At 36.4% G+C, this 15,453-nt stretch overlaps 1 protein-coding gene across 2 annotated transcripts in view; it reads right to left on the bottom strand.

The window, feature by feature from the left end:
• Positions 1-15,453, bottom strand: part of LOC120345627 (uncharacterized) — a 34,428-nt gene that overhangs the window by 8,304 nt on the left and 10,671 nt on the right. Inside the window, exons 1-14 of one of the 2 annotated variants that reach the window (XM_078115349.1) lie at positions 14,594-15,140; positions 13,207-13,303; positions 12,157-12,666; positions 11,293-11,489; positions 9,199-10,402; positions 8,377-8,517; positions 7,292-7,464; positions 6,577-6,738; positions 6,011-6,141; positions 5,279-5,535; positions 3,858-4,682; positions 2,559-2,788; positions 1,322-1,532; positions 596-804 (exon numbers count right to left, since the gene is read on the bottom strand). In XM_078115349.1, coding sequence (XP_077971475.1) covers positions 596-804; positions 1,322-1,532; positions 2,559-2,788; positions 3,858-4,682; positions 5,279-5,535; positions 6,011-6,141; positions 6,577-6,738; positions 7,292-7,464; positions 8,377-8,517; positions 9,199-10,402; positions 11,293-11,489; positions 12,157-12,666; positions 13,207-13,303; positions 14,594-14,638 — 4,392 coding nt within the window. In that variant the 5' untranslated portion in view covers positions 14,639-15,140. Of the gene's footprint in view, positions 1-595; positions 805-1,321; positions 1,533-2,558; positions 2,789-3,857; positions 4,683-5,278; positions 5,536-6,010; positions 6,142-6,576; positions 6,739-7,291; positions 7,465-8,376; positions 8,518-9,198; positions 10,403-11,292; positions 11,490-12,156; positions 12,667-13,206; positions 13,304-14,593; positions 15,141-15,453 lie in introns of those variants that run through there. The other variant, XM_078115348.1, reaches the window with a different exon arrangement.

Here is a 15,453-nt window from a genome sequence, read left to right as displayed (position 1 = left end):
GCCATGTTTATGACTGAGACCTATTTTAAAACCACAATTTTGATTGTTAATAGTTGTTAGCTATTTGACGAGGTCTATGACTTCATGGATGAATACATATATATACTGGATAGGCAGTGGCAAACTGAAAAATCTCTGATCCTTTTCAAAAATAAAGGCCCCTCACATATTATTAGGGCGCCCCCGAAGTATGTGCACCACTATGGCGCACAGCCTAAACCCTGACCTGGTACACATACTATGTTCAGGATGTGCGCCATCTTGGTACACTTCTGGAGCTTCATTATTAGATATAAATGGTTGCTTTACAGGGCCTTGTTAGCAGCAAAATGTGTGAATAAACATCATTTAAAAAATTTGAATAACAATTAAATACTTTAAATGATAACACAGATTGTCCTATTTTTATAGTATTCATTGTATTAACATATTCAAGAGGTAAATTGCCTATATTCCCATTTGCTAAACATTCCACATAGAAAATGAGTTCAACAGAAAATTGTCATAAAATAGGAAAACCTTCTCATATGTCAATTTACTTTGTCACTATTACGAGTTACTTATCGAAAATCTATTGAAAATCATAATACATTACTTTTAATAGGCAGTCCAAGTCTTTCACATAATTTCTTTCAGTGTCAACTAGTTCATGCAGAACTTTCCAAATCTTTTGAATGTCATTCGGATATTGCTGTAGATAGCTTGATTCTGATTGGTTGACAAGATAGTCATGTGACATGAGACGACGGCATAATGCTGTAACTGCTTCAGATTTTTGCAGCAGGTTGTCAATCAAAGCATCACCTAAAGATGTGCAAGAACAGTCATATTAAAAAATATCAAATGATGGTAGTAAAGAGATTTTAGCTTTAATTTAGCAATTTATCTTTGAAAGTGAAATTGTGGAAAATAAGCTTGGCGATCGTTTATTGTTCTCCTCTCGAAATTAAAGTGTGAATGAGGTTTTTGGACTCCTCAACATCATAGGGACCAGTTGGTTCACACAATTGTTGTTCAGTAAAACTTTTTAAACCAACCATACGAAGGCAATAGGGAAAAGTTAACCAGTTATTTGTACTAGCAAGTATATTTCGTTGGATCATAGTCCTGAAATCTCCAAACAAATCAAACTGCCCATTTAGGTCATATCTTACTATGGCCTAACAAAATGCTACCAATGGACTTGCTATTTTGAGAAAAGTGATCAAGTTATCCTTATTTATCATTATTCATCATTAGTCTAATACAAAATATCCTAGTACTGTCTGTCTCGACATCAACTTTCAATAGTTATTGCAATTATCCAAAAGGCTAAACTTACATTCTTTGGGAGTCAAAATTGAAGCATGGTTGTTATTATTACTGTTTCCGTTCTCAGATTCCTTCAATTCAGATCCAAATTCTGGGGGTGGTTGGAGTCTATGTTCAGGTGGAGGAACAACTAACAGATTCATGATGTCTTCTATTGATCCATGCTTTTTACCAAGTTCCAAACGGCTTGATGATGAGAATGGAGATCGAATGAATGAAGGCTAAAAAAAGTGAGAGGAGTAGGTATAAATAAAATAGTTTGCACTGACAATATTAGTATCTATCTAGTACAGTGGTTCTCAACCCGTGGTATGCGTACCAATAGTGGTACGCGGGAGCTTTTTAAGTGGTACACGAGCAGCCCTGAATTATTGCAATAATCAACTTTTGAGTCGGCTCACAAAGGATGTTGTGCCACATTATTAAATACTCCCATAGCTCGCTTCTTGTGCCATTGTTCCCTACCCCAAAAGGGGGCTTTGTCGGTGGTATACGACCAGAGTAAAAAACAGCAAAGTGGAACACGGTCAGTAAAATATCGAGAACAACTGATCTAGTAGTACTATTGCTCGATTGACCAGAAGAAAGATTGAAAAATGATAGGATTTTTATATTTATGTCAAGAAGGATATATGGTTAATTCTGCCTATATCCATCATGGACTATATACCAGACAAATAGCTGTCAATCATCATATGAATATCGGGGGTGTAATAGTAAGTAAGTAATAAGTTTGTTTCAGTGGCGCCACTAAAGTGTGAAAAAGCTTCTATTTTTAAAAGGACCAGCATCTTTCTGGTTCGGCAATGGCTGACCTATCATATTTTATTACAATGGGTAACGAAACCAAAGGTCTTCAGCCCACAACACAAACATAGTTAGGTCAAACATTATAAGATAGGATTTACATATTTATCCCGGAGAAGAGGATAAGGTGGCTTAATCAGATGGAGACCACAGCCTACCATCTGATTACCAGTCCATGTCGATTATGGTATTAGTTAGCCAGATATTTGTTTTCAGATGCACAGACTGGATGGTGGAGGAAGCCGTAACTGACCAGCGGTTACGTGAAACACCCTACAGCGACGAAAAGTCCAACAATCCTCCCGCACATAATTAACCCCTGCGTGGAAATTGAACCTGCAAACTCACGGAGGGTAATCAGAGGTGCAGTGGCAAGCATATTCCTAATGCTTTGGATGAATGACAAAAAAATCTCATTTTGAGACAACCTTGTTACTAACCTGAAGATTAGAGGTGACGGGTGGTGGGGGAACAACGATTTTATTCAAATAATCTTCTAATACTGCCATCAAGTGTTCACTTCTACTGCGCTCTTTGTCTTCATGGGAGAAAGTTGTGTCTGAGCCACTGGGATTCGAACCGTCGTCCTCTTGATTGCCATTTGGCCACCAAGTCTTTAATCTTGAATTTGCTTCATAACTGCGGGTTCGTACTAGTAGCCTGAGATAACCTGAAGATAAAAAAAAGTCAATTGATCACATGATTTTGAGTCTCAAGGTAATATTATGTCTCATGTTTGCACGACATTCGAAGTTTTTCAAATTTTCATCCTGTATGTTTGTCTTGTGTCTTAGTATTTTTTGTACCTTTACAGAGTTCAAAATATCTATATCAACTTTCTATAAAAGTAATGAAAGACAGTTGGTAGATTGTAGTTGTAGCGTAGAAAATGGAACTTCAAATATCTGTGTGAGTAAGGTGATTTAAAAGCCATAGCTTTATGAGATTGCTGTTAGAATGTGGCTTTCTCCAAAATCAATGCTACTAATATGATTGACTGGTTATCTCTGGATCCCATCTGTTTTGATAATCGAGGTTGAGATTCGTCATATGATTAGGCAGTCATATCAGGGAATTCCGACCATAATGAGGAAGTAAGAAAATATTGAAAACTTGGGAATAGTTGAAATACAACATTTCAATCAGAGAACATTTTGTGTATAAAAATCCGCAACCATGAAATACCTTCCTCCGTATTCGTTAACTATACCGCATCCAGAACGGAGATCTTAACCTGGATGTTGATAAGTTCAAGAATAATGTCTCGCCCAGGGTGTATTTTGGAACCTAGCCAGTCCTAAGATGAGCTCAGGGAGGACAGAAACTTTGCGTAGAGCAAAAGCTCATTTGATTTGGATTTTCAGTATGAATAAAGACCACAAAATCATGGCTACTCAATCCCTTTGAGTTTGCGAGTTTCAAGCAAGGGGTGTCAGAAAAGTTGCCGCAATTTTAGCCGCGTAAAATCCTAAAAACTTATCAAGCAACTGATCGAAAAGAAAAACTCGAATAAACAATTGTAAAATTATTTGAAAGAAAAATCCCTACGGGGGCTTTGACGCACAGTCCCGTTATAGAAAAACGACGATGCATAGGTCAAAGGTCAAATAATGGCAAACACAGAACGCCATAAAGATAACAAAGCATCTAGTAGCTCTCTGCTAGAGAGCCTTGTTTGAAGCTAAAGTGTGTTTTAAAAAGTGTGTTTTAAAAATCAACACACAAAAATCATTTAATACCATTTTCCAAAGATTTCTGGGCGTCATCTTCATTCATTTCAGCTGTTAACTCGCCATTGATGATGAGAATCTCCTCCCCATTCTGTAGTCCAACTGACTCCGCTTTGCCACCTGGTGACACAATATCAACAACAAGAGGGCAGCAGAGAGCTTTTGGTAAAACTGAGAATCCAAACCCTTCAAGATTCGATTCCAGATCCACACTATATGAGCGTTTCTTTTTGACCTTCAACCTTTCACATTTGACCTCTGAGAGTAAGTCATTGTCTGTGGGTGCAAACGCCATGCCATTGCTGCCCTCACCCACCAAATAATGATCATTAGAATCAAGTTGTCTACGTCGACAAACAATTTCCAAAAGCTGACGAAAAGTCATGTTATAAGTCATAGTCACATTTATAAAGTCATTTATTCCAATAGAAACTCGTACTGATGACGAGTCTGATTCAATTGGTACGCACCATGCATCAGGTGGCGCTAGCAGCAATGAATCTAATGACCCCCCGACAGAATTAAAACCATCTGTAATGTCATCTTCAGAAACTGTCCCCGGAGTTGAAAATTGTTCCTCCATTTTCCGAATTGTTACGTCACTATTAACAATCGCTGGTGCAGAAACTCTTTTTTTGTTGCCATAATTTGTGTCACTATCTTTCAAACTCGACGAGTTAGAACTTGATGTAAATGCTGAAATGATTCCGCTCACTGAGGGCCTATGGTGATGTTTTTTTTTCTTACCCCCACTAACACTAGATGATGAACCGCGCCATGTATCGAACCCTCGTAATGAACCAAATATCGATGACTTTTTTGGTTTCGATGGACCTGGAGGTGAAAAAAAAAGTGAAAATTAAAATAGGAATCTTCGTATTTTTTCCTGAGTGGGGAAATTGTAAATATAGCAGAATATGACCAGAACAGGGACAGGAAATGCTAACTAGGTAATCATTTCAGTTGCGAAAACGAAAAAAGGAAGAAATATCAAGCCAGAGGCTATGTTTGGATATCACAAATCGATATGTGAGAACCCATGTAGAAAACTAAACATTTCAGATGATCTATTGGCTAATGGTTACACATTTGACACACAGGTTCCCGTAGGTGCATGAACAAATAGCCAATTGCCACTAATATACCCAAGTCGTGTATAATTTAGTATGCTAATTTAAAACAACCAAACCCAGGTACTCTTAACCTTCTCAAGTCGAAATTTGGCTTGGCCCCAGAAATAAACTCATCCCACTCTGGTCAGTATCTTTTTGATGTGTCTGCAAAATAGCAAATTGCCTACCCTAATTCACTGAAACCTAAATAGAGTGGAGTTCCAGATAGATTTTCATGCTGTCATGCCAAAATAGACTGGTCCAACGTTCTGACCACTTTATATTTAAACCAGTAACAAACTATTCAAATGTACTTACTACTTTTAACTGATGAAGAATCATCTTTCAAGGATCCTGTAAAACTACCGGATCTTTTGAGATTGAGATTAAAGCTTCGTTTCTTTGATGAAAGAGCAAGACTTTGTTGTTTCGATGCAACTAATGAATGCAGTGTTGTGATGTTGAACAACTTGAGGGTGCTCAAGAGCTGTTTTGATGTCTTGCACACAGCAGAGATTGCCAAGCGTGGATTTGGTTGCTCAGTGCCCTCTAGTGACGACAAGTAGCAACGTAGCCTGTGAATGTAAAGTTGGTTTGATGTAATTAAAAGAATAATGAACATTCTTCACTGTTTTATATAGGATTGAAATTTATTTATCTCAAAAGATAGAAATCCATTAAGCTAAACTCATTGGTCAAGAGAAAAATCATCATGTCTTTTGTCTGGTTACTATTCAAGGTTTGGTCTTAGAATTGAGTTAATTGTTCCAAATCCATGGACTTGCATGGCGAAGAAAAGCGTAACTTATTAGTAGTTATATAAACCGCTGCAAAACATAGAATAGTTCAAAAGATTTCTAGCTTCTAATCATAATGCACATGGTTTGATCGTAATACGGCGCACGCTTGCATAACAATGTCGACTTGACAGGGGTCACAAAATTTTTATTATATATCGAGCGTGAGCTTGACATTTTGGAAGCCCTGATCTGATTGAGAAATTTAATTCATAAAACCATGCAATGAAGCAAAGGAAGTTTAAGTCTGCACCTGAACACATGAACTTGATTTTTCTCTGCATTTTCTTCCCATTTCAATATCTGATCTGTAATTGCTTTCTTACTTTTAACATCGGTCACAAGAGACATTTGCAACTCTGCCATTTTCCTCATTTTTTCATCCTAATGAAGACAAATTCAATTTAAAACCAGAAAGAAACGTTCCGATTTTATATCATACACTACTATTTTTAAGCCAGTGTCAGTTTGGCTCTACCAATCAAGCTTATTTAACTCTAGGTAAGAAAGTTGAAATAGGGGTTGAACCTGCGATATCATATTAGAGTTAGAATTAGAGCTTTCAATATGGATAATTATCATTATCAATTATACTCACTATCTATTGAATAGCATTAACTTTTTTTTTTCCTAATTGAACAATTGTTCACAATCAATTTGTGGACAATGCTTAACAAGAATTTTTGCAGGTGACTTGTATCTCCCAACTAAAACAAACTTATACTTTACCCTTTGGCCAACATTTAACAACAATTTTTGCCTGTATGAAAGACATATTGCAAAGCTAAATTGTTGAAACAGCAACATTAGATCTTTTACCTCTTCGATTTCATGTTTCATTTTGTCAATTTCTTGTTTTAAATAGTTTTTGATATTTTTGCGAGTACTTTCTTCTCCACCAGACAGATTTCTGGCAACCAACGTTGCAGCTTCTACATGAATTGCTTGGATCCATCCATCTACTTCAGTCTGGGTGTTCGCCTAAAATTGTGAAAATAATTTATTAGAAAAATTTTAACAGCTAACTGCAAATTTCTAAGATTACTGGAAAAAAAATTTCTCCGTGGAATGATCCAACAAGACAGAACTCAACCCTAACATCCATTTATTTGCTTTCGTCTCCGACTAACCACAACACAAGTCAGTCAAACTTGAATAAGACATAGATGTGATATTTCCGATGGTTACACTGGTTAGAACTGGTTGAGACATGTATGAAAACAATTTTATCACTCAGAACATATTGCCCTGAACAATGATACGAAAAATCAGACAATTGAAAGTGCTCTTATTACAGAGTCAAAAATTGGTACTCTCATAGTATGAGTACCTGGTTAGGGTTAGACCATAATTTCATTCCGATTTCCTCTATTTTATTCCCTTGTTCTATTACGAGTTCGGGGACTGTCTGTATTAGCAATATACCCACTGCCCATAGGTTTCAGTCCCTTTACACAACTTGATGTAAAGTAGGCGAACAAAATTAGTTGCCTCCATATTGGTACACACACTTATGGAGCGCCCAAAAATTTACCTGGAGCAAGTAAGTTGAACCATCAGCACAACTGATGCACATAACATTATCCCTGGTTACATGTTCAGGTACTGGTTGTACTAATGCTCCTCCCACAGATAATGTAAGTACTGGAAGATCAGTATCCTCTGGCATTGAGCCATCAGTTATAACGTAAAAAAGAAGCCGATCTCCTGAAATAGAAAACAATTCTTTGTTGATATAGTTTTCTAGATATAGGCATCAGTGTTCACTTCGCAGTTATTTTTATAGGTTACAAAATCGCCATTTTTTTTCGCTCTTGTTTTTTCAAGTTGACAAATAATTTGCGTGCGTGTTATTTTGTAACCTAATTTAGCATGATAGGCATAATATTTTTTGACATATTTGCCAATTCAAAAATCGAGAATTACACAGATAAAATCAGTCTGCATACACAAAGCACAGGATGGCTAACAAGACTGAAATTAAGAATAAGAGCATGAACAACTAACTAAACAGGGTTTTTAAAGAAGATACATGAAAGTAATGAGATCTTCCATGACTCTTACTCTATGAATATCCATACTATGCCTTACAGGGAGCATAAATTCCAAGTAAAGAAGGCTTGGGTACATAGTTAGTTTCATAAGGGTGATATAGCGCAGTGGTTCTCAAACTTTTCAAGCCGCATCCCCGTTTTTGAATTTGTCAACTGTCGTGCCCCACCTCAAAAATAACCAGCTAAAAATAAGTTACACATAACAGATTGTAAGGCAAAAGTAATATAAAGGATAAGAAAAATAACAACAAGCACAACTGCTCTCTTCATCTCTAAACAATGGAGGAATGTAAATATCCAAATTGAGGCGGGAAAGATCAAATCTAACAAGTAGTTTTATTTTTAATGAGCTTCACATCCCCTCAAATAATTGTCTAAGCCTCCATTGTGGGGCCCATCCACCGTTTAAGAACCACTGATACGGCTTATTACATCGCAATTCATAATAGATAAAAACATAACAGGTAAAAGAAACAGCTTTTTTAATGTTTTCAGGTATTTGTTCATTATCAGCTGTGATAATTTGAACTTCATTGAAAGAGAATATAGTTTATAAAATCCGAACCTTTTAAATTAACCCAGTATTTCCTCCATTTTCTACGGCCAGGCTTCTCTAGCTTTCCACGTTTCTGGATCAAGAGATGTTTCGTTATCAACCAGCCTGTCTTCTTGATTGTTCCATCATTGGAAAGAATCTCTTGCGCATCTGGACAAAATCCAACAATAAAAAATATTTTATTCCAATATGTGGACAACAAAATTTCTTTATTTTATTTCAATATGTGGACAACAAAATTTAGAAAATAGTTTATTCTAAAAACTTCATAATACACACAGAATGGAGTATTTCAGAGGGCGAGCAAACCTTCAAATAAGTTTAAAACATGAGAAATATCATGCACTCGCACACATACATAAAGAATTGAGCAAAAAACACAAACCTAGGTGAACTAGGCACAGGCCAGAAATGAACAAACAAAAATACCCATTTACTCTAGTTTTGGACCATTGTACTTTTGAAACTCTCAAGCTAGTGTTGGCCTATCGAATCTGATACAATGATAACATGTCGAAGGCGGAATATTACCGGTATGTACTCCCGTAGTGTGTGTACCAAGTTAGGGTTAGGCCATAATTTTATTTCGATTTCCTTTATTAGAGTTCTATTAGGAGTTCAGGAACTGTCTGTGTTAGCCAGGTGCATATACCCCCATAGGCTTCAGTTCCTTCACACAAATTGATGTGAAGAAAGCGAAAAAAAATTAGTCACCTCTATATTGGTACACACACTTCGGGAGAGCCTATTATTTAATTAACCATAACCTTTATTTATTTATGTGGATTTTCAACAAAAATTAATGTATTTTTCATTGAATCTTACACTAACCTTCTGAAAGAACGTATTCCTGCGAACCGGAGAATGAAGTCGAACTGTCGTCATCGAAGGAGTTGGTGTCATAGGTCGTGGAAATTTGGGACTTAAAAGAAGAATTTAACCGCAAAGGAGGGTTGTTCAAAAATGTGGAATCTGGAGGCAAATATGTGGTATATTCTTGAGACAATACATCGGTTATTGATAAACCAGGTACAACAGTCGATGGAGCATGACCAATGTGCGATGAACCATGAATATCAGGAAGGTCGGTAGGCAATTTAGGGGTTATTTTACCAGAAGGTATCGATGCATTGCTTGATGGCCCGTACAGACTTCCATTGGGGGCCAGGCTCTTATCAGAGACGTTAATATGGTCTTGCAGAACTAGTGAGTTAAGTTTTGAATTTGTGGGTTCAACGGCTAAAAAGTTTGTTGATCCCTCTAGTGGTGAAGTGGTCAGTTTCTGAGACTTTGGTATTTTTGGCTCACTTGTAGATGGATGCATTGGGGGTTTTTGGTTATTAGAAGGAGAATATGCTAAAGATGTTTTTAGGTTACTTTCTTGTCCTTTTGGTTCCACAGTACCATGTAAATCATCGCCACCTAGTGTTATATTGACCTCGCTTCTGAATGACAAAGCGGATTTTATAGTGGACATTGTAACATAACGACTTTCACTACTGTGGCTTTGAATTACTCCATCTAATATTTCAATCGACTCTTCTTCGGCAGTTTTCGAGTTTCCAGTCAAAGATGATTGGCTTGTACTTTTTGAACTAAATGAGGTGCTGTTACATTCGGACGCTTCTGCACTAACGTTTTCGAAGGTTTGAAAATTGGGAACGATTGTTGAGCGATTTTGTTCATCAAATGTAAATCCAGGACTGGTGTGGCCATCTCTGTGTCTTGTTTTTGTTTTATTTGTCATGTCAATGAGGAACGATGTATCGGCTATTTTGGTATTATTGTTTACATTATTTTTTGTAAAATCAGTGGGTATCTGTTCATATATATTCTCTCTTTCGAGTGAGGGGATTTGTACTGGTAGAACAATTCGACTTGATTGTGCTTTGTGATGGAATAATGCTCCTGAGTCATGTGACAAAGACATCCAATTGTCTTCAGTTTCTCTGAAATCATCTGGATATGGCAAAGTTGGGTCGTAAAGTTCAACACTCGATGGCGGTACTTCCAAAGAGGCAGCTGGATCTTTCTCCTGTTAAATAAATTAAACGATTCAAATACAATAGCAATATAACTTTCACTTGCTTTGACTTTCAAGCAGACCTCTCTCTCTCTCTCGCTATCTATCAGCGGTTCATTGAATCATTCCACCGCAATTGAAAAAGTTATAAAACATTCTCAAATATTTAAATAGCTAAGTCAATAGATTTTGACTTTTTATTATTAAACATGGCATCTAAATAACCGATGAAAACGTGTCAAAACAAGTGACAAGTGTTGAGAGTCTTTCAAAGGGGGCAATGAATCCTGGAAGTTGGAGTACCCTTGGGTTAACCATCAAAGACCCAGAGGTAGCAAACCTTTTTCAATGAATGTGTCAAAAATTCTATTCCTATTGTTGAAAAGGAAACTGTGTGTCATAGGTTTTTAGTCAATGTGTGCGTCAATGAGAAACTCTTTGCTGCATCTTTTTCTTGAGTCTCATAATCTTTGACTAGTATTGTGTAGTTTTGATTCTCGTTCAACTTTTGTTACGTTGAAATAAAGCACATTTCATGATCAATTTCTATCACTTATATTTTAATGTATTTTTTGCTCAAATTCATGACCTGGAGGGTCACTGAAAAAGCATGATGGGTCAATTTGTGACCCTCGGGTCAGTGGTTTGCCATCTTTGGTCATTAGGCTATCGTTCCATCTTATGATATATGTGAGTATATAATAAATGTACAGTTGCGTACCCAATTAAGCTTAATGAAGATGTACTAACAACAAATATTCACATAAAATAAACGGACCACCAGAAAGATATAAACCAAGCTGGCGCCAGGGTGGCCTGAACATAGTATGTGTACAAGTTAGGGTTCAGGTTGTGCGCCATCTTGGTGAACATACTTTGTGAGCGCCAAATAAACATCTAACCTCAGTGGCCAAATTCCTCGAGAAAAATTTGGAATTCCGGAATGAATTTCGAACTTTTGATTTAAACAATTCTGTAACTGAACCATAGCTCCCACTAGAGTTTGATTTGCGAAGAGTTCCATAAACCAACGCAGCTTTACTCTCCATTGGCTCCTCAATTTTTGTTTCAGCCATTTTCGATGAAGTGAAGAGCAAATCTAAGTGAAAAAAGAGAAAATTTTATTTTTGTTACATTCTATTTTTCATTAACACGCAGTTGCTTGAACACAATGAATATGGCAATTTAGTGGGCACTCCAGAAGTGTGTGTACCAATATGGAGGTAACTAATTTTGTTGGCCTACTTTACATCAAGTTGTGTAAAGGGACTGAAACCTATGGGCAGGGGGTATATTCACTGGGCTAACACAGACAGTCCTCAAACTCATTATAGAAATAAAATGAGGAAAATCGCAATAAATAGTAAATATGGCCTAACCCTAACCTGGTACACACAATACAGGAGTACCCTACTTTTTATCTTATTCAGTAATTTTCGGTTGCTAAAACTCAATGGATATGGCAATTTGGTGAATGTTTTTTGACACGAAACGTTATGTTGCATGTTAACTGGACAATCGGAATTTAGAGACCAGACAGGCCCTCTCCTATCTTGCATTAAGATTTTACAACCTTAAATGATATCAGTGGTTTACTAAAGCCTTCTTCGATCGTTAAGTGCGAAATTTCTCATCAAAAAGTACTATTTCAAAGCAGTCCTGTCACAAGATTTGTGCAAGAAGGCTGGTCTCGTCTATAAGAATGGTTTTATAAATAGCTGAAAAAGGTAGAAGGGAAAAAATTAGCTTCAAGCGTTAATACATACCTGGAGAATTGCTTTCATGAGATCTTATGGATCCAGATTTAATAGTCGATGGTTTCAAGTAGTCAGCGTTCTCAAATGAGCTACGTGCAAACTCATATTTCCCTTTTTGAGGGTGAAAAGGTGTTTGCTTTTCAGGAGAATTTCGAGACATAGTGACTGCTGACATTGAAGTCCCTTTGAATGTTGAATGTTTGAATTGGAGCGGTTTAATTGGCGCTCGATGAACCATGGTCATCTCATCCTGAATGCTCATTGGTTCGTGAGATAATTTTGTCCCGCAAGTTGGCACATTATAACTGTTTTCATATTGGTTTTCATTTTGTGCAGTTTCAAGCACTGGAGCATGACTAAGGGTCAAAAGGTCATTTTTCATTGAAGTTTGACTTGATAATGATGGCCTTGTTGTGGCTTGTATTGATGGACTGGAACCCATACTTCCTGCATTTACAATCTGTTCATTCCCATAAGAAACTTCGCCCAGGGCAGATGCTCCGTTGTTGTTTTGAATATCTGAATAAAATGGTAAATTATAAGACAAAACAAATAACCAAATTTGTTCAATTCAAAGAGTTCAAAACCTGGATAAAAAATTCCAGCATTATAGATTATTTCAGATATTAGAACATGTTAACAAGTGAATTTGGGTTTTCATATGAACTCATCCCTATTCAAAGTGTGAAAACATTACTACTAAAGAAGGCGCTCCTGAAGTATGTGCACCATGATGGTGCACAGCCTGAACCCAAACATGGTACACATACTATGTTCAGGATGTGCGGCATCTTGGCTCCCTTGAGCTCCCTAAAGAAGGCCATAGAATATTATAATTATGAAAAAAATACTATGATAATTACTGGTAAACATGAAATAACTCTGACTGAAGTTAATTCAAAACCCCAAATCTAAAAGATTAAATATTATAAAAAAAAAAAGATTTTCATCATCAGGTATGAAATGAAAAAGTTAACTTGAAAAAAAAAACTGAACCCAAAAGCGAATCATTGAAACAAAATAGAAAAATTTAATTACAAAAATTAAGATTCAACTTACCAGAAAACCCACTATCAAATGATATTGAGTCATCCTGCCTATTAACAGTGTCTGGTTTTGCTGAAGAAATTCGCTTCGGCCGAGGGGGTGGTGGTTTCTGAAATAAAGCCAAAATAAATAAAAGTTGGAATTCAAATATCCCGTCGAAACCATGACGTTGAAAAACAAAAATGACATCGAAATGCTCAAAAAGTTATGCACCACACCGACGTCTTGGTCCTACCATTAAATATACATTTGCATAAATATTATTCCATAAAAAATACGACAACATTGAAATAAAAAATGGCATCAAGACTCTCAAACATTTCAGCAAACGAACTGGGTGACGAGATGCCAATGGTTATTAATATCACCCTCCCGTGTAAAAAAAACCTTAGCATATGATAGCCACTGCTGTATACAATTGAATCTCATTCAGAGTAAATGTGTTCTATCCTTGAATTTGAAAGGCAGTACCGATTTTTTGGACACCTTATGGAGACCATGATTTCATCTACAGCATTAACATGCCACGACACTAGAAAAAGACCCTTTAATTTAAGATTTAAAATTCCAAGTCTATGTATTTTGAGCGACTAATTGGAAAGGTATTCTCAATCCAGCCCGACCTAACTGTACAAAAAATCATCTCCTGTCATATGAATTAGCTGTCTTACTGCCTTCCCCTTCATAAGAATGAATATGATAAGCCTGTCTAATCCATTCATATTGAGCTAATTATAATAGAGCTAGAACAATAAATTTAAACATTTTGCAACTAGCTCCTTGTGTATCAGTGGCTTCATATACAGAGCCTTGTTCAAAGAGTGAGCCAAGCATGGTGGTGTGGCTCATCTTGCTAAGCCTTAGAAACACTCTTGCCACTCCAGCACCTCTGATTACCCTGAGTGGGTTCGCAGGTTGGAATTCTATAAAACGTTGGTTATGTGCGAGCGGATTGCTGGACTCCCCGCCGCTGTAGGGTGGTTTCACGTAACCACTGGTCGGTTAAGGCCTCCTCCACCATCAAGTTCATGCTTCCGAAAACAAATAACTGTCTAACTAATCCCATACCCGACATGGAATGGTATTAGGGTGAGAGGCCGTGGTTTGCCGTATGATTAAGCCGACTTAACGGCTTTCCTTTCCCCCCTGGGATAAAACTGTAAATCCTATCCGATCATGTCGTTTATCTAAAAAGTCACACCAAATTAAATTACCTACTATTATTAATACTTTCATCTATTTATATACTTCAACTTATTCATGATTATAAGCAAAAAAATAAGCCCCAGAATAGAAGTAAAAAAACTTGATAACCCAGGACAAAGAAAACAAATATACAGAAAAATTTTGAATCTGCCACCAATACCCCAAACAACTAGTATAATTATATAAAACCTACCCTGGCTTTGCATTTAGCAGACATCCTTTCATCAGCCATTGGCATTAAACTAAAACGAAACTTGTGAGAAATTCAAGATACTGGTAGAGATTTAAGAGGTTCAATTAAAATACTTGAGTCATTGAAAAGCTAAAGAATAACTTTAATGATACTTCATTGTTTGCTGTTGAAAAGTTTGACGTAATTTAAGCTCGAAATATCCATTAATAAGTCGTTATATTTTATAAATTTGAAGACAGTTATGCTACTTATAAAGTCTGGATCTGTCCATACTTGGGCTATTGGAATAAATAATTTCGGCGAGTATAAATTATGGTAGGTTAACCATGTTTCAAAGATGAATTAACAAATTTCTATGTCAATATATCAAATGAATACTTTGTCTGTGCAAACATTCAGATCTCAGGAATATACCATTAACCCATTTGCTTCCGCTCAATGTTTGCGTAGCTTTGTCAAATTGGAGAAACTTATATGATGTTCTTGAACTTGGATTGAATTCAAAGAGACATATTATACATGGTGACTCCTCAGGGCAGAATTCGTAATTTTTTTTCCTTTTACGAAAATTCCTTTTACGAAAACAAAGATAATTTGTGCAACACCTGAACTTCTGTTTGTGTATAATTTGTACCCAATAGTTTCAGAAATCTAAGACGCTTTGTATGAGAGTTATTTTCTCTCTAGAATATGTTCATACTACTTTGAATGTGCAAACACGTGCTACTCCTTTTAACAATACCTTTCCATCTAAATTCTGTACTCTTTAAACCTTACTTAAGGTTTTGTTTGCTCTCCAGATTCTATAATCAGGTTTATTCATTTTGTTTTTAGCAATTATTATATCGTCTTTTATGCTG

The sequence above is a fragment of the Styela clava genome, chromosome 8, assembly GCF_964204865.1.
Source record: "Styela clava chromosome 8, kaStyClav1.hap1.2, whole genome shotgun sequence".
NCBI classification, from domain to species: Eukaryota; Metazoa; Chordata; class Ascidiacea; order Stolidobranchia; family Styelidae; genus Styela; species Styela clava.
The sequence above is the reverse complement of the archived record's forward strand: the minus strand, read 5'-3'. Positions and strand labels throughout refer to the sequence as shown.